Raw genomic sequence first — 25759 nt, 5'->3', positions numbered from 1 at the left:
CTCTAGCCAGGTGAGGTGATGCACACCTTTAGTCCCAGCACTTGGGAGGATTGCTATGAGTTTGAGGCCAGCCTGAGACCACTAGTGAATTCAGATCAGCCTGGGCTAGAGCAAGATCCTACTTGAAAGAAGAAAGGAAGGAAGAAGTAATTAAGAGCCCCAGAAACAGGGACTCTCACTGGCCTGGTGCTCACCAACTAACTAGACTAACTGGTCAGCCAGTCCCAGAGATCCGCTCTCTCTCCCTCCTGAGTGCTCAGGCTACAAGCACACGTCAGAATGCCCAGCATGTTACATGAGTATGGGGATCAAACTCAGGCCCTCAGGTTCATGAGGCACTTAAAAAAATGAATCATCTTTGTAGGCCGTACTCTTTTTTTCTTTTTTAACAGGGCTAGAAGGGAAGGATATAAGGGAGGGAGGTCATCTTCCATGATAGGATGCTGAGGGCTTAGGGGAAATGTAGGAGTGAGTCACCTTCCATATGGTACTGCTGGATGTGCCGTCCATAACAGAATTCGTATGTCCACCAGTCCTTGGTCTGACAATTGAAAAGTGAACAGTCAGGGAGACAGAGTACAAAATCCTTCTTTAAGAGCCAGGATGTCCTAGCTCCAACATAAATATATATAAACCGTCATCTCTTCTCCACCTTCCTCTGCTTCCACACTCAATTCTCTAGCCTCTCAATGAGAAGGGACAGTTCCTTTCTTTTCATGGCTGGAGACATACGTCTAAAGTCTTAACTATTGGCCACTTGTGGCCTTTCTTTGTTTGGCGGGGAGGTGAGATAGGGTCTTGCTTGGCAGGCCAAGGTGGCCTCAAACTGCCTCTTGCCTAGCTTCCTAAATTTTGGATAACAGGAATGAGTCACCATACTGTGGTCTTTTCATTCTTTACTATTTTTTTGTAGGGGGGTTCCACAGTACGGTCCTACTCTATCTCAGGCTGACCTGGATCTCACTCTGTAGTCCCAGGCTGGCCTCCAAATTACGGTGACTCTCACACCTCTACCTCCCAAGTTCTGAGATTAAAGGCGTGTGCCACCACACCTGGTTGTTCCTTACTTTTTACTGATTTTTAAGAAGTCTTTCTTTGCCCTTCATAAAGACTAGAAATTATGAAATTCTTTTTTTTTTTTTTTAAATAGGGTTTCACTCTAGTCCAGGCTGACCTGGAATTCACTATGTAGTCTCAGGGTGGCCTTGAACTCACGGTGATCCTCCTACCTCTGCCTCCCGAGTGCTGGGATTAAAGGTGTGCGCCACCATGCCCGGCTTGAAATTATGAAATTTTTAAAGCACTTAGATGAAGGAAGAAGAACTGACCCCAAATCAAATATTAATTGTGCTTATTCAGCAGTCTTTGTACTATTCTAGCCAATGGGGGTACAGCTTTGAACAAGATACATTCTCTGTCTTTGCAGACCTGGTGCTGGGATTCAAACATAAAACAAACTGGGCTGGAAAGATGGCTTAGCTGTTAAGGCACTTGCCTGTAAAGCCTAAGGACCCAGATTCCATGCCCCAATACCCACATAAGCCAGATGCACAAGGGGGCGCATGTCTGGAGCTTGTTTACAGTGGCTAGTGGCCTTGGCACACCCATTCTCTCTCTTTCATAAATAAATAAATAAAATATTTTAAAAATAAAATAAAACAAACAGGTATAGTTAATGATTTAAGATAATGAAGTAGGATAGCAGAGGAGAGAGAAAGGGAGAAAATGGTGACTCTACCAGGCAGACACCTCTTTATTTTTATTTTTATTTATTTATTTGAGAGAGAAAGAGATACAGAAATGGGCAGGTAGAGAGAGAGAGAATGGGTGCGCCAGGACCTCCAGCTACTGCAAACGAACTCCAGATGCATGCGCCCCCTTGTGCATCTGGCTTGCATGGGTCTTGGGGAATTTAACCTGGGTCCTTTGGCTTTGCAGGCAAGCGCCTTAACCGCTAAGCCAATTCTCCAGCCTAACCAGGCAGACATCTCTAAGGAAAGGCTAGCCCTTCTTAATCACACACTGACCTTCTTCGGGCACCTCAATCTTGGTTTAATCTATTTTGAGATCTTCAATCCTACTGTCCCTATATACGGCAAAATGTCATCAGTGGTTACAGGAGTCTTTGCTTTTTTCCTGCCAGTAAAATACAGCTATTCTGACATGTGTCCTTAACTCCCCCATTCCCAGCACTCTAGTTCTCAGAGTACTCATTTCCAAGACCTCATTTTTACCCATCCCAGGTCCTTTTCACCTTCAGCAGGCAGGGAGCATCGCTCATGGGGTTCAACAACTCAGGGATACCAGGCCCTTGGTAAGCAGGTGACTCCTCCTCCCTTTCACGCTGGAAGTGAATGGCTCCAGCTGGTAGGCGACACTCGTAGCGCTGCTTGTACTTGGAGGAGACGATCACCACGTCGGAAGCCGGGCTCTGGGGAGGGGGACAGGGAGGCAGCAGAGGCTGAGACCAGAAAGAACGAGAAGGGGAAAGCCCAGTCGACGACGGAAAGAGACGCAAGTCCTCCGGCTGTCTTCGGTGGGTGGGGGAGAGGGCACTGTCACCTGTCCACCGGGCGGAGTCCGGGTGCTGTCACGGGGAAGGCCCACCCCTCCCCGTGCCGGTCGGCGGGGAACAGGTGCACCCGTGACTCGCGGGGGCCTCGGGAAGAAGCCCGCCTGCTCCGGCGCCACTCCCTCGACCTCCCGCTCCCCACTCCCCGGGGGCCGGTGCTCGTCTCCCTGTCCCCCTCGGCCCAGGACCCTGCCTCGTCTACGCCTCCTCACCTGCCCTCCCAGGACAGGCAGCGGCAGGATCTGGATGCCATAGCGCATCTCGCTCAGCTCCTCCAAGTTCAGGCTCCCGACGGCGCTGGCCAGGCAGGCGGGGAACAGGAGCCCCAGAAGCAGCGCTCCCGCCGCCATCTTTCGTCCCCAGTCTTAGCCTGGGACGGTCCTTCCGCCCTAAACCTGGCAGTGGCCTCAGCCGCCCACTGACGCCGCGAGATCTCATTGGCCACTCGTTCTGCCCCTCTTACGTTTCCTAGTCCCATTTGCAAACGTGGCTCCAAAGCCTCCGGGGAGGCGGACCCACCGCTGCCCGATTGGCCCAAGATATAGCCAATCACCAACGAGACTCGGCCCCGCCCCTCGTCCCCCGCTCCGGGGGCGTGGGCGACGCGCTCTGTCCTCCCTGTTGTCCTGCGTAGCTCGGCTGATAACGTCTTCATGCAGTTCTTTTTAAATGTGTGTGCCCGTGTGCCAGCGAAGGCTCATCAGCTTTATGTAGGTGGCTGGGGAACTGAGGCCTTCAGGCTAAGCAAGCGTCTTTAACCACCGAACCATCTATCTCCTCAGCCCCTCTTGAATTTTCTTGGAATGAATAAGGTGGCTGTCGGGTGGGGTATTAAGACGGATGAGTGGGTGTGTAGGGTATCCCTGGAAATTACTTCATACATTTTTGTTTGTTTGTTTTGAGGTAAGGTCTTGCTGTAGCCCACGCTGAGCTGGAATGCACTCTTTAGGCTCAGGGTGGTCTCGAACTCACAGCGGTTCTCCTACCTCTGCCTCCCAAGTGCTGGCATTAAAGGTGTTGCCCACCATGCCCGACTTCTACTTCATGCTTTTTCTAAAACAATTATTGCACAGAATTTTACCTCTTTTCATATATACATGCTGCTTACTATTTTATGTCAATCAGATAATTTGTCAAAGCCTTGCTACCATATTCTCCCCCCAACCCTTTGCTTTTTTTCGAGGTAGGGTCTCACTCTAGCTCAGGCTGACCTGGAATTTACTATGAGGCTCAGGGTGACCTCGAACTCACAGCGACCCTCCTACCTCTGCTTACCAAGTACTGGGATTAAAGGCGTGTACCACCACACCGGGCTCTACCACATTCTTGAAGTTGTCCAATATTTATTATCTTAATGACCCAGGCGTGGTTGTATATACCTGTAATCGCAGCACTTAGGAGGCAGAGGCAGGAGGATGAGGAGTTCAAGGTCATCTCTACATAGTAGGGCCAGTCTGGGCTACATGAGACCCTTCTCACAAATACTGAAAACAAAGGAGGGGGGGACTGGAGAGAGGGCTCAGCAGTTAAAGGTGCTTGATTACAAAGCCTCATAGCCTGGATTCGATTCCCCAGTACCCATGTAAAGCCAGATGCACAAAGTGGTGCATGCACGTGGAGTTTGTTGTAATGGCAGGAGAAGGCCCTGGTGCGCCCATTCTTTCTCCTCGCTCGCTCTCTCTCTCTCTCCGTAAAAAAAATAAATAAATAAATAAATAAAATAAAATAAAATTATATATATATATATAATTATATATATATATATATATAAAATACCAAAAAGGGGCTGGAGAGATGGCTTGGCAGTTAAGGTGCTTGCCTGCAAAGCCTAAGACCTCATGTTCTAACCTCCAGGTCCCACATAGCCAGATGCAATGACGCAAGCATGCAATGTTGCACATGTGCCACAAGGGGGTGCACACATATGGAGTTCATTTCCAGAGGCTGAAGTCCCTGGAGACCTCACTCTCTCGCTCTCCCCAGTGCCCCCCCAAATAAGGAAAAAAATAGCAAAAAGGGGGACAGGCAGAGGATATGGTTCAGTTGGTAGAGTGCTTGGCTGCCATGTACTACAGCGGTGGGTTCAATCCCCAGCATGGCATAAAAGGAGCACTGGTGGCCTACACCTGTCATGGGTAGCTATGAGTTCAAGCTCCAGTCTGAGACACATGAGACCTTGTCTCCAAAAAATATACTGGGCCCAGAAGATGGCTCCGTGGTTAAAGGCGGTTGCTTGCAAAGCCTGTGGCCTTGGAGCAGTTCTCCAGGACCCACATAAAGCCAGATGCACAAAGTGGCACATGCATCTAGAGTTTGTTTGAGATGGCAGGAGGCCCTGGTTTTGTCCATTCTCCCTATAAATAAATAATCCTAAACATGTATTGGAGAGCCAAGGGGACGTTGGTATACAAGTATGAGGACCTGAATTCCATCCTCAGCACCTATGCAAAAACCCAGGCTAGCTGCCTGCACTGTAAACCCAGGCTCCCTGGTCAGACAGTTTAACTGAAAAACAGAGCGCCAGGTTCAGTGAGAGGCCCATCTCAAGGAGAAATAAAGCAGAAGAGTGACAAAGGACGACACCGGATGTCCTCCTCTGACCTCTGCATGGGTGCACACAGAGCATGCACAACTGCATGCACATGTGCATAACACACACAGCCCAAGATAGTAATCAGGATCAAGCATAGAGGTGCATGCCTATAATTGCAGGCTATGGCACAAAGACAGATCAGCCATGGAAAGGTAGACATAGACATCTCATCTCAGGGCTGAACATTCATCAGTCAGTTATTCACAGAACATTGATCAGCTGATAGTCTGCACTAACTGCTATCTACTGTAAAAATAAAAAGGGGGTGCTGGAGAGATGGCTTAGTGGTTAAGGCACTTGCCTGCAAAATCTAATGACCCAGGTTTGATTCTCCATCTCCCACATAAGCCAGATGCACATGTATCTGGAGTTTGTTTGCAGTGGCTAGAGGCCTTGGCACTCCCATTCTCTCTCTCTCTCCCTCTCTCTCTGTTTCTGTCCTCTCTGTCTCTAATAAAAATAAATATATTGGGCTGGAGAGATGGCTTAGCGGTTAAGCACTTGCCTGTGAAGCCTAAGTACCCCGGTTCGAGGCTCGATTCCCCAGGACCCACGTTAGCCAGATGCACAAGGGGGCGCACGCATCTGGAGTTCATTTGCAGTGGCTGGAAGCCCTGGCGCGCCCATTCCCTTTCTATCTGTCTCTTTCTCTCCCTCTCTCTCTGTCACTCTCAAATAAAGAAATAAAAATGACGCCGGGCGTGGTGGCGCACGCCTTTAATCCCAGCACTCGGGAGGCAGAGGTAGGAGGAGCGCCATGAGTTCAAGGCCACCCTGAGACTACAGAGTTAATTCCAGGTCAGCCTGGACCAGAGTGAGACCCTACCTCGAAAAACCGAAAAAAACCAAAAAGAAAAAAGAAAAAAAAAAAAAAAAAGACAAAAAAATATTTAAAAAAAAATAAATAAATGGGGGGGAGCTTCCCCAGTCAAGGCTGAATGCTGTACTAATCTATGAGTATAAACATAAATATTTAGAAGGCATTTAAATAATATATCCATTCAGAAAACAACAATAGTAGCTTTCCCACCAGGACCTATGACCCTTCTAGTCATGGGTGTTTGACCATGTTTGCAATATCAAAATTATACATAGTAAAATCTTATCAAGAAAAAAGAAAAAAAGAAAGAAGGAAAGAAGGGAAGGAGCCAAGAAGGCCAGAAAGGAAGAGAGGTAATAAAGGGGTTTTCCTTTAAACATGATGTACAGGGGTCTGGGGAGTTTGGGGGAAAGTACCTGTTTTATTTTTTCGAGACTGTAAGGCAGAAACTTAAGAACAGAAAAAGGGAAATGAGACAAAAGCTGTAGTATTTTGGGGGCTGGAAAGCAAGCACAAGTGGTAAGTGGTTCAGCACACATGACAGTACTGACTCCTAAACAACAGTAAACATGCGCGGCAGCATCCCTGCGCAAACCCTCCCGAGAATGGCACTGCCCAAGAAAACAACAACAAGGATATTCTTGTCAGAGGTCTCTCTCTTTTTTAATGATCTTTATTTTATTTTATTTATTTGCAAGATGAGAGATACTATGAATGGTTGCACCAGGGCCTCCAGCCACTGCAAATGAACTCCAGATACATGAGCCACTTTGTGCATCTGGCTTTCTGTGGGTCCTGGGGGATCGAACCTGGGTCATTAGGCTTTGCAGGCAAGTGCTTTAACCACTTAGTCATCTCTCCAGCCCTTTAGTGATCTCTTAAAAAAAAAATCCGTGCATGGTGCACACCTTTAATCCCAGCACTCAGGAGGCAGAGGTAGGAGGATTGCTGTGAGTTCGATGCCACCCTGAGACTTCATAGTGAATTCCAGGTCAGCCTGGGCTACAGTGAGACCCTACCTGGAAAAACCAAAAATAAATAAGTAAATAAATAAAAACTCTTTTTTTTTTTTTTGAGGGAGGGTCTCACTCTAGCCCAGACTGACCTGAAAGTCACTATATAGTCTCAGACAGTCTTCAAGCTCACTGCTATCCTCCTACCTCGGCCTCCCGAGCACTGGGGTTAAAGGTGTGAGCCACTATGCCTGGCAATAATATATATGTATGTATATATATACATATGCTTTTTATTTTTATTTTTTTGGTTTTTTGAGGTAGGGTCTCACTCTGGCTCAGGCTGACCTGGAATTCACTATGTAGTCTCATGGTGGCCTTGAACTCTCGGTGATCCTCCTACCTCTGCCTCCCAAGTGCTGGGATTAAAGGCATGCACCACCACACCCGGCCTTATTTTTTTGATTTTTTCAAGGTAGGGTTTCATTGTAGCTCAGGCTCTCCTGGAATTCACTATGTAGTCTCAGGGTGGCCTTGAATTCATGGCAATCCTACATTTGCCTCCCAAGTGCTGGGATTCAAGGTGTGTGCCACCATGCACAAGGGAGCGCACACATCTAGAGTCCATATGCAGTGGCTGGAGGCCCTGGTACACCCATTATCTCTTCCTCTCTCTCTTTCTCATGTGCACTCTCTCCCTCTTTCTCTGTCAAGTAAATAAATAAATAAAAATAAAATATTTTTTAAAAATTAAAAAAATAAAAAGCAATCACCATTAACCACTGAGCAATCTTATCAGCCTTTAATTATGTTTTTAATTAGTTTACAAAGTAATGAGTTTCCATATGGCTTTTTCATATTTCTTTAGTTTTGGTTAACCCAATCCCTAACCCCAACACCACTTAAAAACTTTTCATCTTAAAAGGAACCCTTCTACACCGCTGGTGGGAATGCAATCTGGTCCAGCCATTGTGGAAAACAGTGTGGAGGTTCCTAAAACAGCTAAATATTGATCTACCATATGACCCAGCTATAGCACTGTTAGGCATATATCCAAAGGACTAATCTCATTTCCTTAGAAGTAGGTGCTCAACCATGTTTATTGCTGCTCAATTTATAATAGCTGGGAAATGGAACCAGCCTAGATGTCCCTCAACAGATGAGTGGATAATGAAGATGTGGCACATTTATACAATGGAGTTCTACTCAGCGGTAAAGAAAAATGAAGTTATGAAATTTGCAGAAAAATGGATGGACCTGGAAAGTATTATACTAAGTCAGGTAACCCAGGCCCAGAAAGCCAAGCGCCACATGTTCTCTCTCATATGTGGATTCTAGCTACAGATGACTGGGCTTCTGCATGGGAATGAAAATACTTAGTAGCAGAGGCCAGTAAGGTAAAAAGGAGACATAAAGGGTAGAGAAAGGAAGGGAGGAGGATACTTGATAGGTTGATAAAAATTGTATATATGTAATTACAATGATTGTAATGGGGAGGTAATATGATGGAGAATGGAATTTCAAATGGGAAAGTGTGGGGGTGGGGAGGGAGGGAATTACCATGGGATATATTTTATAATCATGGAAAATGTTAATAAAAAATTTTAATTAAAAAAAAAAACTTTTCATCTTCAGTATCCCATGCCTCTACTTTCATATTACATGTGTTTTACTATCCCCTCTACCTTAAAGGATCCCTCTCACCATGGTCCCTTTCATGCTTTGTGGCCTCTTCAGACACTCACTCCAATTTAGACACACAAATCTAAAATTCAAAGCTAGGATTGGCATACGAGAGAGAATATACAGTATCTGCCTGAGCCCAAGTTACCTCCCTCAGTATATTTTCCAGTTCCATTCATTTTCCTGAAAATTTTATAAATTCATTTTAAAGTTTTTATTTGCAGGTGGTGTGTGTGTGTGTGTGTGCGCGCGCGCGTGCACGCGTAGCTGTGCCAGGGCCTTCTGCTGCTAAAAACTAGCACCAGATGCTTGTGCCACTTCTTGTGTGTGGCTCACTTGGGATCCCCGGCCATCAGGCTTTGTAAGAAAGCACCTTAAGCCTCTGAGCCATCTTCCCAGTTCCCATATTTTCTTTTCTTTTTTTTTTTTTTACAGCTGAATAAAATTCCATTGTGTTTAAGTACCACATTTCATTATCTATGCATCAGTCAGCAGACATCCAGACATCTAGGCTGATTCCATTTGCTAGCTACTGTGAATAGGGCAGCAATGAACATGACCTTGGTAGAAAGATATGAAATTCCTTTGGGTATATGCCCAAGACTGGTCATATAGTAGTTTTACTTTATTTTAAATATTTGTATTTTATTTATTTATTTATTATTTGGGAGGGGGTTGAGGTAGGGTCTCACTCTAGTTTAGGCTGACCTGGAATTAACTATGTAGTCTCAGGATGGCCTCGAACTCATGGCCATCCTCCTGCCTTTGCCTCCAGAGTGCTGGGATTAAAGGCATGTGTCACCACACCTGGCTTAAATATTTTTATATTTTTATTCATTTGTTTATTTGAGAGAGAGAGAGGAAGAGGTAGATAGAATGGGCATGCCAAGGCCTCCAGCCACTGCAAACAAACTCCAGACACATGTACCACCTTGTGCATCTGCCTTACTAGGGTACTGGGGAATTGAACCTGGGGCCTTAGTCTTCTCAGGCAAGCACCTTAACTGCTAAGCCATCTCTCCAAGCCCTTATTTTATTTTTAAGCATTTTTATTTATTTATTTGAAAGAGAGAGGGAGGGAGAGAGGAAAAGAAGGAGGGAGGGAGAGAAAGAATGAATGTGCATGCCAGGGCCTCCTGCCACTGAAAATAAACTCTAGACACATGGGCCAAAAAGGAAGAAGGTGGGGGGGGGGGAGAAAGAGAGAGTGTACACATTGATTCAGCAAGTAAAGACACTTGCTTGCAAAAACTGCTAGCCTGGGTTCCATTTCTAAGCCATCCATATAAAGCCAGACATAAAAAGTCATGCAAGGGTTAGAGAGATTGCTCAGTGGTTAAGGCACTTGCCTGTAAAGCCAAAGGACCCAGGTTCGATTCCTCAGGACTCAGGTAAGCCAGATGCATAAGGTGGCACATGCATCTGGAGGCCCTAGCACGCCCATTCTCTCTCTCTATCTGCCCCTCTGTCTCTATCTGCCTCTTTCTCTCTCTCAAAATGACAAATAAAAATTAAAAAAAAATATATATATATTTTTTAATTTTTATTAACATTTTCCATGATTATAAAATATATCCCATGGTAATTCCCTCCCTCCCCACCCCCACACTTTCCCGTTTGAAATTCCATTCTCAATCATATTACCTCCCCATTACAATCATTGTAATTACATATATACAATATCAACCTATTAAGTATCCTCCTCCCTTCCTTTCTCCACCCTTTATGTCTCCTTTTCAACTTACTGGCCTCTGCTACTAAGTATTTTCATTCTCACACAGAAGCCCAGTCATCTGTAGCTAGGATCCCCATATGAGGGAGAACATGTGGCGCTTGGCTTTCTGGGCCTGGGTTACCTGACTTAGTATAATACTTTCCAGGTCCATCCATTTTTCTACAAATTTCATAACTTCATTTTTCTTTACCGCTGAGTAGAACTCCATTGTATAAATGTACCACATCTTCATTATCCACTCATCTGTTGAGGGACATCTAGGCTGGTTCCATTTCCCAGCTATTATAAATTGAGCAGCAATAAACATGGTTGAGCATGTACTTCTAAGGAAATGAGATGAGTCCTTTGGATATATGCCTAGGAGTGCTATAGCTGGGTCATATGGTAGATCAATCTCTAGCTGCTTTAGGAACCTCCACACTGTTTTCCACAATGGCTGGACCAGATTGCATTCCCACCAGCAGTGCAGAAGGGTTCCTTTAAAAAAATATTTTTTAAAAAAGTAATGCAAGCATCTGGCATTTGTGTGCAGTGGCAAGAAGCCAACACACACACACACACACACACACACACACACAAGTACAAATAAATAATTTTTAAAAAAGGGAATAGGGAGAGAGAGGGAAGGAAGGCAAGAAGAAAAAATGAAAAGAAATGTAGAAAAAGAAATCATCTTTTAAAAACACATTTATTTATTTATTTATTTATGCATTCATTTATGAGAGAGAAAGAGGCAGCCTGGGCTAGAGTGAGACGCTACCTCGGGGAAAACAAACAAACAAAATAGAAGTGATCAGCACAAACTGCCATCCCCAGTTTGATCCCCCAGTACTTATGTAAAAGCCAGATGCACAATGTGGCCCATATGTCTGGAGTTCATTTGTAGTAGCAAGAGGAACTGGTGCACCCATTCTCTTTCTCTCTCTCTCTCTCAAAGAAATAAAGAAAAATATTTTTATTATTTTTATTTATTTATTTGCAAGCAGAGAGCAAGCAAGATACAGAGAAGAGAGAAGGAGGGAGAGGGAGAAAATGGACATGCCAGGGCTTGTAGCCACTGCAAACGAACTCCAGACACATGTACCCCTTGTGCATCTGGATCCTGGAGAATCGAACCTGGGTCCTTTGGCTTCACAGGCAAACACCTTAACTGCTAAGCTATCTCTTCAGCTCAAGAAAAATATTTTTAAGAACATAGGATAAGCCGGGTATGGTGGCACACGCCTTTAATCCCAGCACTTGGGAGGCAGAGGTAGGAGGATCGCCGTGAGTTCAAGGCCACCCTGAGATTATGTGAATTCCAGGTCAGCCAGGGCCAGAGTGAGACCTTACCTCGAAAAACAAAAAGAAAGAACAGAGGATAAGAGGCTCAAGGGCAAGTCCAGCTGACACCATGTGACTGTGATAATGCTTAATATTAAGAAAGGAACAGCCAGTACTTGATGTAATACAATAGGAGGTATGTAAGGCACTTCCCAAAAGAAAAAAAAAAAAAACAAAAAACCTCTAAATATAGCTATCAGTTTACAGGAACTATGAGAAATGGATAAATATGGTAAATAACACTACAAAGATGCAATCTGAAAAAATATGTCCTGGTTTCTTCAATAAATGCTTTATAAGGGAATAAAAGAGAAAGGACTATGGTCACAGATTAAGAGTTCTAGTGCTCTGTTGTCTGGCTAAATGCATATATTATGCTCACCCAAGTGCCCTATAAGCACTTTTCTTAATGCTTATGCCCATATATGAAGGCTACTCTCGCTGTTCTTTAGAGAAGCTTCTCTTTTCAGATGGCAGTGACCCTGGGATGACTCAGGAGGCATCATGGTGCTGGAAAGAAGTGACCAGAGTGCTCAGCACTGCAATATCTCTATCACACCTTCCAAGGCTCAGGGTCCATTGCAGAAGAGGTGGCGGAAAGAATGTAAGAGCCAAAGGAAGGGTAGGACTCCTTACAACGTGCTCCTCCAGACACAAAATGGCCTGGATATCCATGACCTCACAGTGCCTGACACTACCTGCACAAAATCATCCTAACAGGAGGAAAAGATGATATAAAACTAAAAGAGCCTTATTGAGAAGGGGAGGGGTTATGACAGAGGTGGATTTGTGAGGAGGAAAGTGGGGATTGGGAAGAAATAATCATGGTTTATTGATTATCATTCTGGAATCTGTCAATTTAAAAAGTTAAGAAAAAAGAATTCCAGGGCTGGGGAGATGGTGCAGTGGTTAAAGCCTGCTGCTCCACAAGTCTGTCAGGCTTCCGTAATCTCAACACACCTAGGGCAATGTAGGTAATAAGATTCCCTTGCCTCATGGGCCAGCTAGCCTGGCCTTCCCAACGACAAAAGCAGCAAAAAAGAGACCCTGTATATACAAAAAAAAAAAAAGTTGGTGAGCCTGGTGTGGTGGTGCACACCTTTAATCCCAGAATTTGGAAAGATGAGATAAGAGAATCACCAGGAGTTCAAGGCCAGCCTGGGCTACTACAGAGTGAGTTCCAGATCAGTCTGGGTTAGAGTGAGACACTACCTTGGAGAAAACAAGAAGGTGGAGGAAGAGCACCAACATTCTAGCTTCCACACATCCACTGGGCACAGGCACACTCTTACACACACACACAGACAAATGCGTTCTATACAAATCAATCAAATGCAATATGCAGATCTTTCTAGTTTGAATCCTGAATCAAACTATATACAAAACGACCTTTGTATGTTAATAGGGGAAATTTGGACACAGACTGTATATTTATGATATTAATAATTTACTATTGTGAGATGTGGGCTGGAGAGATAGCTTAGTGGTTAAGATGCTTGCCTGCAAAGCAGAAGGACCCAGGTTTGACTCCTCAGAACCCATGTAAGCCAGATGGTGGTACATGCATCTGGAGTTTCCTTGCAATGCTAATGCTAAAGGCTCTGGTACACCCTTTCTTTCTTTCTCTCTCTATCAAATAAATAAACAAAATATTGTGCGATGTAATCATGGTTTTTATGGTTAATTTTTTTTTTTTTTTTTTTTGGTTTTTCAAGGTAGGGTCTCACTCTGGCCAGGCTGACCTGGAATTAACTATGTAGTCAATCAAGTGACCTCGAACTCACGGCTAGCAAAATTGAGCTCTGGGTTCAAATGATAGACCCTACCTCACTAAATAAAGGGGACAGCAATCCAGGAAGACACTCAGTGTCAACCTCTGGCCTCCACATGCATGGGAACACATCTGCACAGCCACCCTTGTACAGGTGCACCCTAGGGAGACAAATACATGCATGCACACACGCACACCATACACATAAACAAGCAAAAAACAAAACCTCAAAGGACAGAACCTTCCCCACATGAGAATAATGATGCAAGATGGCAAAACTTCACCTTGGAGCAGAGGCAACCCTCTCCTGAGGCAGCTTGTCCCCTCAAAACATGAAGGGCTTCTTTGGACAACCTTGTAGAACTGAAGCTGAGACAATGAACACGGAGACCTCACCTCGACTGGGACTGTGTAATTATGCACACTTGTTGTGCCTTATCACAATTCTTCCTCTATTCAGATCGAAAGCTCCTGTCCAAATCCTGAAGAGGGACTTAGGGGTCACTGGACCCCTTTACCTGTTCTTCACAATGGAACCATATTAACTCTACTGTTGGGACTGGAGAGATGGCTTAGCCGGTAAGGTACTTGCTTGCAAAGACAAAGGACCACGGCTCGATTCCCCAGGACCCACATAAGCCAGATGCACAAGGTGGCGCATGCATCTGGAGTTTTATTGCAGTGGCTGGAGGCCCTGCGCACCCATTCTCTGTTTCTCTCTTTCTCTCTATGTCTTTCTGTCTCTCAAATAAATAAAAACAAACCAAATCTCGTCTGCTTTTCACCATTACTTATCTCTGTAAGTAGCATACCAGGATAGATGCTAAGCCTAGCCTATTGGGTCTGCCCCAACCTAGACTTTTACCCCCAAATTCTGGTTACAAACTTTGATGAGCCAAGCCAGAGAGAAAACACACTTTTGGGGCATCAACCACTGACAACAAGTTAAGCCCAGATGAGGAGAATAGATTGAATGGCCCCACACAGGTGCTTATTTTTTTATTTTTATTTGAGAGTGAGAAAAAAAAAAAAAAAGGCAAGCTGGGCATGGTGCCTTTAATCCCAGCACTTGGTAGGCAGAGGTAGGAGGATTGCCGTGAGTTCAAGGCTACCCTGAGATTACATAGTGAATTCCAGGTCAGCCTGGGCTAGAGTGAAACCCTACCTCAGAAAAAAAAAAGAAAGAAAGAAAAGAAAGAGGCATATAAAGATAGCGAATGGGTGTGCCAGAGCCTCCAGCCATTGCAAATGAATTCCAGATGCATGTGCCACCTTTTGCATTTGGCTTATGTGGGTCCTGAGGAATCAAACTTGAGTCTTTTGGCTTTGTAGGCAAGTGCCTTAACCACTAAGCTATCTCTCCAGCCCAATTTTTCTTTCTTAAAAAATATTTTATTGGCCTGGTGTGGGGGCATATGCCTTTAATCCCAGCACTCAGGAGGCAGAGGTAGGAGGATTGTTGTGAGTTCGAGGCTACCCTAAGACTACATAGTAAATTCCAGGTCAGCCTGAGCTAGAGTGAGACCCTACTTCGAAAAACCAAACACACACACACACACACACACACACACACACACACAAATAATAATAATAATAATTAATTGAGAGGGAGAGAGAGGCAGATAGAGATAGAGAATGAATGAGCATACCAGGGGCCCTCGCCGTGGCAAATGAACTCCAGACACATGCACCTCTTTGTGCATCTGGCTTATGTGGGTACTAGGGAATTGAACCTAGGTCCCCAGGCTTTACAGGCAAATGCCTAAACTACTAAGCCACCCACCCAGCCCCAAGAATGATTTTTCTGGGCTGGAGAGATGGCTTAGCGGTTAAGCGCTTGCCTGTGAAGCCTAAGGACCCCGGTTCGAGGCTCGGTTCCCCAGGTCCCACGTTAGCCAGATGCACAAGGGGACGTATGCGTCTGGAGTTCGTTTGCAGAGGCTGGAAGCCCTGGCGCGCCCATTCTCTCTCTCTCCCTCTATCTGTCTTTCTCTCTGTGTCTGTCGCTCTCAAATAAATAAATAAAAACAAAAAAAATTAAAAAAAGAATGATTTTTCTAACAGCCTACTATGGTGCCACATGCCTTTAATCCCAATACTTAAGAGGCAGAGGTAGGAGGATCACTGTGAGTTTGAGGCCAGCCTGGCCTACAGTGAGGCCCTACCTTAAAACACCAAAAAGTAAATAAATTTAATTTAATTTAAAAAATAGTTGAGGGATGGAGAGATGGTTTAGGGATTACAGCACTTGCCTGTGAAGCCTAAGGACCTATGTTCTACTCTCCAGATCCCATATAAACCAAATGTGCAAGGTGATGCAAGCATGCAAGGTTACACATGCATACCAGGTGGTGCATGCATCTGGAGTTTGGTTACAGTGGCTGCAAGCTTTGGTGTGCTAATTCTCTGTCTCATTAAAAAAAAAAAAAATTATGCCGGGCATGGTGGCACACACCTTTAATCCCAGCACTTGGGAGGCAGAGGTAGGTGGATTGCCACGAGTTCAAGTCCACCCTAAGACTACATAGTAAATTCCAGGTCAGCTTGGGCTAGAGAGAGACCCTACCTCGAACCACCCCCGCCTAAAAATAAAGAATTGCTGGGCATGGGTCACACACTTTTAATCCCAGCACTCAGAAGGCAGAGGTAGGAGGATCTCTATGAGTTCCAGGCCAGCTTGAGACTACATAGTGAGTTCCAGGTCAGCCTGGGCTAGAGTGAGACCCTACCTCAAAAAAGAATAAAAGAGAAAGAGAGAGAGAGAAAAATAAAGAAAGGAAGGAAGGAAGGAAGAGAAATGAAGGAAGGGAGGGAGGGAGGGAGGGAGCGAGGGAGGGAGGGAGAGAGGGAGGAAGGAAGGAAGGAAGGAAGGAAGGAAGGAAGGAAGGAAGGAAGGAAGGAAGGAAGGAAGGAAGGAAGGAAACTGGACTGGAAACACCCTCCCTGCTGGCTAGCTTTCTTCCTGCTAGAAGGTACATTGCAAGCTGCTGGGGAGAAAAGTAATCAATACTCCTACCCAGCTCTGGACCCTGTGCACTTCACAATTGGTCTCCAAGGAAAGATGTATCCACTGGTGCAATAGTGGCATAAGAGTTGCAGGAGTAACCACTTTCTCTCCAGTTGGATTTGAGGCTCATTTTACAGGAAAGAAATCATGCCTAGTACTATAAGTCTAACCAAAAATCTATGGCTTAGGGACTTGGGCCCTAGGAGGGAACTCATTACTATGATTATGGTAATCAGACAGAATATCAAACTGCCTTCTAAATATCTGCTTATCTTTTTTGTTGTTGTTGTGTTGTTTTGTTTTTTCGAGGTAGGGTCTCACTCTGGTCCAGGCTGACCTGGAATTCACTATGGAGTCTCAGGGTGGCCTCGAAATCATGGTGATCCTCCTACCTCTGCCTCGCGAGTGCTGGGATTAAAGGCATGTGCCACCACACCCAGCTAATATCTGCCTATCTTTATAGATTGGTATTACTTGCAGCCTAGAGCCTTTCTTTATGCAAAGGGTAGAGATTAATAAAAGAATATGCATAATTGGCAAAGTTACCATGAATAAGTGACTAATATGTGCTCATCCCTAAACGTGACATCTCAGCCACCCCTCCAAGGCTCATGGAGTCTCTCAGAAGAGGGCGCATAAGGAATGCGAGAGCAGGAGGGGGAAGTGGGTTGTGAAATGCTGTCTTCTGGGTAGTCTGCTGTATTCAGGAACTCACAGCAGATGTGGCTTCCTATATAGGACTGAGCCTGTCAATATTTCATCACAGATGAGAAACAGGTTCATGAGCCCCACACCTACCAAAATAAACAGATGTAACAGATGATTGCTCAGAGGGAAGTCATGTCTGCTAAGGGTGTTGCCGCTGGTGGATTGCCCATAGTAACTTCCCACCAGGATCATGCAAGCAACTCTAAATTAACTCAGTGGGTCAGAATAAATGCATTTTTAAAAATATATGAATAGGGGCTGGAGAGATTGCTTAGTGGTTAAAGTGCTTGCCTGGGAAGCCTAAGGACCCAGGTTTGACTCCCCAGAACCCATATAAGCCAGCCACACAAGGTGACGCATGCACACAAGGTCATGCATGCATATAAGGTGATGCACACATCTGGAGTTCTATTGCAGTGGCTGCAGGCCCTGGCATGCCAATTCTCTCTCTCCTCTGTCTGTCTTTCTCTCATTAAAAAAGAAATGTATGAAGTAAGATGGACATCTAATGGAAAGAAGAAGGGTTTTCATGGGAGGGGAAGGAGAAAGAGAAAAGATAACCAGGGAAGTGTGATCAACATTCATTTTATACATGCATGAAAGCGACAAAAATAAAAAATGGGAATATTTCATATGAACACCCTAATGATGCAACTAGAAGAATTAGAAAAGCAAGAACAAATCAAACCCAAAGTTAGTAGTAAGAAATAACCAAAGAGCCAGGCATGGCAGCACACACCTTTAATCCTAGCACTTGGGAGGCAGAGGTAGGAGAATCACTGTGAGTTCGAGGCCATCCTGAGACTACATAGTGAATTTCAGGTCAGCCTGAGCTAGAATGAGACCCTACCTCGAAAAATGAAACAAAAAACAAAAAAAGGAAAAAAGGAAAAAAAAAAGAGCAGAAATAGACAACAAAGAGTAAAAATCTTTTTTGAGTGTTGCCATTTTATTGGGTATTAACTTTTTATAAGGATTATTATTATAGAAACCCTATGAGATAGGAACTATTACAGTTCTCTCCACAGGATCTGATTCCTGGAGTTGTAGCTGTTATTCTTCATGGAGTCATTGATGGATGGTTAGAAACATGAAGAATGAAACAAAATGGACTAAAACTCTCCACCTCTGCTTTTGCTGTTCAATCCAATTAACCTTTGTTTTAAAATATACATTCCAGGGGCTGGAGAGATGGCTTACCAGTTAAGGCTCATGCCTGCGAAGCAAAGAGTAAATTTAAAAGAAAAAAAAATAAACAATGAAGCAAAGAGAAGAGCCAGATAAAAATTAAAGATACAAAGGGAGGGCTGGAGAGATGGTTTAGTGGTTAAGGCGCTTGCCTGAAAAGCCTAAGGATCCAGGTTCGAATCTCCAGTACCAACATAAGCCAGATGCACAAGGTGGTGCGTGCATTTGGAGTTTGTTTGCAGTGGCTAGAGGCCCTGGCTTGCCCATATTCTCATTCTCTCTCTTTGTATCTCTCTCTCAAATAAATAAATAAACTATTTTTTTTTAAAAAAGAAGGGAGACATTACAACAACTTTCTATACACATGTAATTGTTTTTTGTTTGTTTTGTTGTTGTTTTGAGTTAGGATCTTGTCCTAGCCCAAGCTGACCTGAAACTTACTATGTTGTCTCAGGCTGCCCTCAAACTCACAATGATTCTCCTACCTCTGCCTCCCAAGAGCTGGGATTAAATATATGTGCCACCATGCCCAGCTAGACACATGTGATCTACCCCATAAAGACATAGAAAACCTGAGCAACAGGGTCTAATGCAGAAGAGGTGGTGGAAAGAATGTAAGAGCCAAAGGAAGGGTAGGACTCCTTACAACGTGCTCCCTCCAGACATAAAAATGGCCTGGATATCCATGACCTCATAGTGCCTGACACTACCTACACAAGACCATCATAAGAGGAGGAAAAGATCATGACATCAAAATAAGAGACTGATTGAAATGGGGAGGGGATATGATGGAGAGTGGAATTTCAAAGGGGAAAGTGGGGTGGGGGAGGGAGGATATTACCATGGGATACTTTTTATAATCATGGAAAATGTTAATAAAAAATTGAGAAAAAAATTTAAAATTTTTTTAAAAGATTAAAAAAAAAGAAAGAAAACCTGAGTAAACATGAATAGACATGGAAATGCTTTAAAAGCTGGGCCTGTGGGCTGCAGCACACTGAGATATCAAGCTGGAGCTGAGCTGGAAGCCTCCCTCTGCTGACTAGCTGTCAGGATGCTGGGAAGAGCTATGCAGCACATGTTATCAATGGTCAACCAGCAGTGGACCCTGCAAGCTTTTTGGCTGCTCAGCCAGGCCAGATGTGTGCAATTAGGTCTGTTCTGAAGGAAATTAACTACTGTCTGATTGGATGTGAGGTTCACTATATGGGAGGGAACTCATCCCTGGCATTAAAAACTTCATCAAAAGCCTAAGGCTGAGAAGGTCCTAAGCCCTATACATGAAACTACTTCTGTTGTTTTCCTAACTGGATATATTATGCCCCCCCCCAATTATCCTCTAAGTCCTTATGTTTATGCCATTTTTTTTGTATTTATTTGCATGTGTGTGAGTGTCTGTTTGAGTGTGTGTGTGTGTGTGTGTGTGTGTGTGTGTGTGTGTGTATGCGTGCGTGCGTGTGTGGTTTTTCAAGATAGGGTCTCAGTCTAGCCCAGTCTGTCCTGGGATTCACTTAGTCTCAGGCTGGTCTTGAACTCAAGGTGATCCTCCTAACTCTGTCTCCCCAGTGCTTGGATTAAAGGTGTGTACCACCATGACTGGCTGATGCTGGGAATTTGAACCCTGGTCAGCAGGTTTAGTAAGCAAGTACCTTTTACCACTAAGCCATTTCCTAGACCCACATATTAATGCTACTCTCACTTTTGGTTAGAAAAACTTCTCTTTTTAGATGATGGTGTCCCCTGGAGAGATTCAAACCTCATCAAAGTTCTGAAAAAAAGTAACAGTGAAGAGTTTAGCACTTAGTGAGACATCTCTATCACACCTTCCAAGGCTCAGGGACCATTGCAGAAGAGGTGATGGAAAGACTGTCAAAGCCAAAGGAAGGCGTGGAGTGCTTTGCAATCCAGACACAAAGTGGCCATGGCATTCATGACCTCACAGTGACTGATGCTATTTATACAAGATCTGTATAATAGGAGGAGAAAAGATGATGACATCAAAATAGAAGAGAGATTAAGCCAGGTGTGGTGGCATACCCCTTTAATTCCAGGACTGGGGAGGCAGAGGTAGGAGGATTGCCATGAGTTCAAAGCCACCCTGAGACTACATAGTGAATTCCAGGTCAGCCTAGGCTACAGTGATACCTTACCTCGAAAAAGAAAAAAAGACACTAGCCGGAAAGAAGAAGGGATTCAAGCCGGGTGTGGTGGCGCACGCCTTTAATCCCAGCACTTGGGAGGCAGAGGTAGGAGGATCACCTTGAGTTCAAGGCCACCCTGAGACTACATAGCCTGGGCTAGAGTGAGACCCCCACCTGGAGAGATGGCTTAGCGGTTAAGCCCTTGCCTGTGAAGCCTAAGGACCCCGGTTCGAGGCTCGGTTCCCCAGGTCCCACGTTAGCCAGATGCACAAGGGGGCACACGCATCTGGAGTTCATTTGCAGAGGCTGGAAGCCCTGGCGTGCCCATTCTTTCTCTCTCCCTCTATCTGTCTTTCTCTCTGTGTCTGTCGCTCTCAAATAAATAAATAAATAAATTTTAAAAAAAGAAAAACCAAAAAAAAAAAAAAAAAAAAAGAAGGGATTCAGTGGAGGGGGATAGGGAAGGAAGAAAATGGAGGGTGGTGGGAGGGGATTATGATCATGGTATATGTGGAGGTTAACAACACAAATGTAAAGAAAGAAATTAAACACAATGACCAGTAATAAAATAGAATGATTATAACAACAAATAACTACTAATAAAATAGAATAATTATACTATAATAAAAAATAAGAGCTAGAGAGAAGGCTTAGCAGTTAATGCACTTGCCTGTGAAGCCTAAGGACTCATGTTCAACTCTCCAGATCCCACATAAGCCAGACACACAAGGTGATGCAAGCTCAAGGTCATACATGTGCATAAGATGGTACATGTGTCTGAAGTTTCTATTGTAGTGGCTGGAAGCCCTGGTGTACCAATTCTCTCTCGCTTGCTCTGTCATTAAAAAATGCAAAAATAATGGGATTGGAGAGGTGGCTTATCAGTTAAGGCACTTGCCTGCAAAGCCGAAGGACCCAGGCTTGATTCCCCAGGACCCATGTAAGCCAGATGTACAAGGTGGCACATGTGTCTGGAGATCTTTTGCAGTGGCTGGAGGCCCTAGCATACCCATTCACTCTCTCTCTCTCTCTCTCTCTCTCTCTCTCTCTCTCTCTCTGTCTCCCCCTTCTTTTCTTTCTGTCAAATAAATAAATAAAAATAAAATATAAAAACAAAAATATGTAAAAATAAAATAAAAAGCTGGGAGTTAGGTGTGGTGACACAGGCCTTTAATCCCAACACTCGGGAGGCAGAGGTAGGAGGATCGCTGTGAGTCCAAGGCTACCCTGAGACTGCATAGTGAATTCCAGGCCAGTCTGAGCTAGAGTAAAACCAAAAAAAGGCAAAAAAAAAAAAAAAAAAAAAAAGAACTGGGTGTTGTAGCACATATCTATGATCCTAGTACATAGGAGGCCGAGGCAGGAGGATTGCATTCAAAGCCAGCCTGGGATAAATAGTGGACACCATATCAACCAGGGCTATATAGCAAGATCCTGTCAGAAGGAAACAAAGAAGAAAAGGAGGGAAAGAAAGAGGGAGGGAAATGAAAGAAACCCAAGCAGCCTGAACAAACCAATAACAAATAACAAAGTCTTTCAACAAAGAAAAGCTCAAAGCCAGGTTGTGTTGAATTTTACCATACCTTTAAAGCAATTTAGTGCCAATTCTTCTTAAATTGGTCCAAAAGATTGAAAGGGAAGGATCTTTTCCAAGCTTATCCTACAAGCCTAGCATTACCATGAAACCAAAACTCAACAAAGATATGATGAGAGGAAGAGGAAGAGAGGAAGGAGAGGCCACAGATCAATATCCCTGATGAACATAGATGAAAATGTTCTCAATAAAATATTGGCAAGTTGAATTTAACAACACAAAGAGTAAATACCAAGATCAAACAGCAGTTAACCCAGAGGTACAATAATGTTTCAACATAAACGAACACAAAAGCATAGCATATCACATCAACAGAATAAGAACAAATACCACAGGATCTTTGCAATAGACACAAGAGCAACTTCAATAAGATTTACCATCTTACCCTCATAATAGGAGGAAAAGATGATGACATCAAAGTAAAAGAAATGGCTTAGTGGTTAAGGCGCTTGCCTCCAAGGGCTAAGAACCCACATTCTACTCTCCAGATCCAAGGTAAGCCAGACGCATGAAGGTGAGGCAAGTGCAAGGTTGCACATGCCCACCGGGTGGCGAACGCGTCTGGAGTTCTATTGCAGTGGCTGAGGCCCTGGCTTCTCTCTCTCTTTCTCTGTCTCTCTCTCTCATTCTCTCTAAGAAGAAATAGACTAATGGAGAGAGGGAGGGGATATGATGGAGTATGGATTTGTGAAGGGAAAAGTGGGGAAGGGAAGGGAATTATCATAGTTTATTATCTGTAAGTATGGAAGCTGTCAATTAAAAAGACATTAAAAAAATTACCATCTTTTGGGCTGGAGAGATGGCTTAGTGCTTAAGCACTTGCCTGTGAAGCCTAAGGATCCCAGTTCGAGGCTCGATTCCCCAGGACCCACGTAAGCTAGATGCACAAGGGGGCACACACGTCTGGAGTTTGTTTGCAGTGGCTGGAGGTCCTGGCGTGCCCATTCTATCTCTCTCTTTCTCTCTCTGTCTGTAGCTCTCAAATGAATATATTTTTTTAAATTACTATCTTTTCTATCCAACATAGGTTTAGGAGAAATGTACCTTAACATACAATAAAGACAAACACACAACCAGCATCACTACATGGAAAAGAGCTGAAGTTACTTCCTCTAAGATCAGCAACAAAACAAGGTTTTCCTCTTTTGCCACACTTATTCAATGCAGTGTTAAATCTTTCCAAAGTACTAAGGCAAAGGAAATAAAGGGGAACAGGGAGGGAAGAAGAAAAGAAGGAAAACTGGAAGCAAGGAAGGAAAGGAGGAAGGATAGAGGGAAGGGAAATAGACATTCAAATAGGAAAGTATAGGTTACTTTATCCATGTTTGCACATGAAATTATTTCATATGGAGAAAATCCAGAAGAATCTCCAAAAAAACCTGTTATAGTTCATAAACAAATTGATGAAGTTAGCATACAAAAATCATGGGCCGGGATGGAGAGAAGGCTTAGATGTCAAGGCTCTTGCCAGCAAAGCCAAAGGACTCAGGTTGAGTCCCAGGACCCACATAAAGCCAGATGCACAAGGTGGTGCATGCCTCTGGAGTTGGTTTGCAGTGGCTACAGGCCCTGATGTGCCCACTCTTTTTCTCTGTCTCCTTCTCCCTCTCTCTCTCAAGTAAATAAATTAAATTAAGTTAAAAAGTTTAAAGTTATGAGCTTTTTACGTACATGTTGCAGTCAGGTTCACATTGCTGGCAGAAATCACCTGACCAAGAGCAGCTTGTGGGAAAAGGGGGTTATTTTGGCTTACAGACTCAAGGGTAACCTACATGATGACAGGAGGAAAATGGCACGAGCAGAGGGTGGACATCAGCTCCTGGTCAAAAACATCAGGTGGCCAATAGCAACAGAAAAGTGTGCCCAACACTGGCAAGGGAAAATTGGCTATAATACCCATGAGCCCGCCCCCAACAATACACTGCCTCCAGGAGATGTTAATTCTCAAATTTCCATCATCTTGGAACCTAGCATTTAGAACACATAAGTTTATGGGGGGCATCTGAATTAAATCACCACATTCTGCCCCCAGCCCCTATAAACTGAACCATCCATGATGTGAAATGCAATGCGTAAAGTCTAACTTTAAAAGCCCCCCCCCTTTTTTTTTAATCAATCCTAATGATGTTCAAACATTCCCATAATCCCAGGTCTTTTAAATGAGCCATAATACCAAAAAAAAAAACCCCAAACAACCCATAATGGCACAAAATAAACCCAGTGTAAAGATGGGATTGGGTATAGCAAATAAATATTCAACCAATACAAGATTTCAAACAACCAGGACAAACGTCAAACTCTAGCTTCAAGTCCAACAACTCTGACCAGTGACAAATTTCCAAGTCCGATAATTCTAACCAACAAAACGTCTCTGGAGTTCCAATTTCTCCCCTCCAGCTAGGCTACTCACAGTCCTGGAAAAGTTTTTCTGGGGTTGGCAGCTTTCCTTAACAGCTATTTCGTGGTCCTGGCATCTCCACTGGGTCTCCATGATAAGCCACAGTCCATCCTTGTGGCTCCATTTGGTCTCCATTCAAGCATCCATGGCCATTTCCAAAACACAAGACCAGTTGCAAATTCAATGACTCTCTTTCCTGCATTTCTTATACTCCATAATACCAGGTGAGGTGCCAATTTGATAATCCGGGGGGGGGGGGCAAAGCAGACTTTGGAGAACAGGACACTCCTTGAGCACTCAGGAGAGTCTACATTCCTTCTGTTGCCCAGTGCAGGTCAGCTGGCCCAATCTCAAAGGTTGTAATCTCTCATATAATTACAGTGGAACAGACAGAAGTTTCAGCCCAAAGATTTCATTTCTGTACCATATCCCTCTGTTCACACCAGTCCATTTCTACACAGAGCAACCTGCACAAGCTCTCACAACATGGGTATAACAGCAAGCCTCTCACACAAACTGCTTCTAGCCTGGTCCAGGAAAAGCTTTTTCTCACTGTCATAAGCCAAACCTCATAGTCCATAGTTCTTACTGCATTCAGGTCTTTCAATTCTGATCAGAGTAGTCCACCAAGGTGTACTTACAGCACTGCAAAGCATCTCTTAGGACAAGATTTCAAATTCTTCCACTTTCTCCTGCAAAGCAGTTCCAAAAGGTCAAAGCCACAGAGTCAGGTTTCTATCAGCAATGACACCACTCCTCAGTACCAACTTTACTGTTACAGTCAGGATCACATTGTTGGCAGAAATCACCCAGCCAAAAGCAGCTTGTGGGAATTTTGGCTTACAGACTTGAGGGAATGAGTAGAGGGTGGACATCACCCCCTGGCCAACATAAGGTGGACCACAGCAACAGGAGAGTGTGCCAAAAGCTGGCATGGGGAAACCGGCTATAGTACCCATAAACCCACCCCCAACAATACTCTGCCTCCTGGAGGTGTTAATTCCCACATCTCCATCAGCTGAGGACCTAGCATTCAGAACACCGAAGTTTATAGGGGACACCTGAATCAAACCACAATACCAATAATAAAATTTCTGGATATTGGTTACTTTTGTGCTGCTAAGGTAATAATGCATGACAGAAACAACTCGAGGGTGGAAAGACTTCTTCTTTTGCTTATTTTCACAGGTCCTCACAGTGAGAAAAGCATGGTGGCAAAGCAGGAGGCCGAGCTGCCCACACTGTGGTAAAACAGGAAGCAAAAAGCACAGGC

At 44.2% G+C, this 25759-nt stretch overlaps 1 protein-coding gene across 2 annotated transcripts in view; it reads right to left on the bottom strand.

Annotated features, from left to right (window-relative positions):
* Os9 (OS9 endoplasmic reticulum lectin) overlaps nucleotides 1–2937 on the bottom strand; it is a 36893-nt gene extending 33956 nt beyond the window's left edge. For both annotated transcript variants that reach the window (XM_004650503.2, XM_045152706.1), the window contains exons 1-3: nucleotides 2785–2937; nucleotides 2255–2431; nucleotides 478–541 (exon numbers count right to left, since the gene is read on the bottom strand). In XM_004650503.2, coding sequence (XP_004650560.1) covers nucleotides 478–541; nucleotides 2255–2431; nucleotides 2785–2922 — 379 coding nt within the window. In that variant the 5' untranslated portion in view covers nucleotides 2923–2937. The remainder of the gene's footprint in view (nucleotides 1–477; nucleotides 542–2254; nucleotides 2432–2784) is intronic.
* Nucleotides 2938–25759: the final 22822 nt, after the last annotated feature.

This window comes from Jaculus jaculus, chromosome 6 (assembly GCF_020740685.1).
Source record: "Jaculus jaculus isolate mJacJac1 chromosome 6, mJacJac1.mat.Y.cur, whole genome shotgun sequence".
In the NCBI taxonomy this organism is placed as follows: domain Eukaryota; kingdom Metazoa; phylum Chordata; class Mammalia; order Rodentia; family Dipodidae; genus Jaculus; species Jaculus jaculus.
The sequence above is the reverse complement of the archived record's forward strand: the minus strand, read 5'-3'. Positions and strand labels throughout refer to the sequence as shown.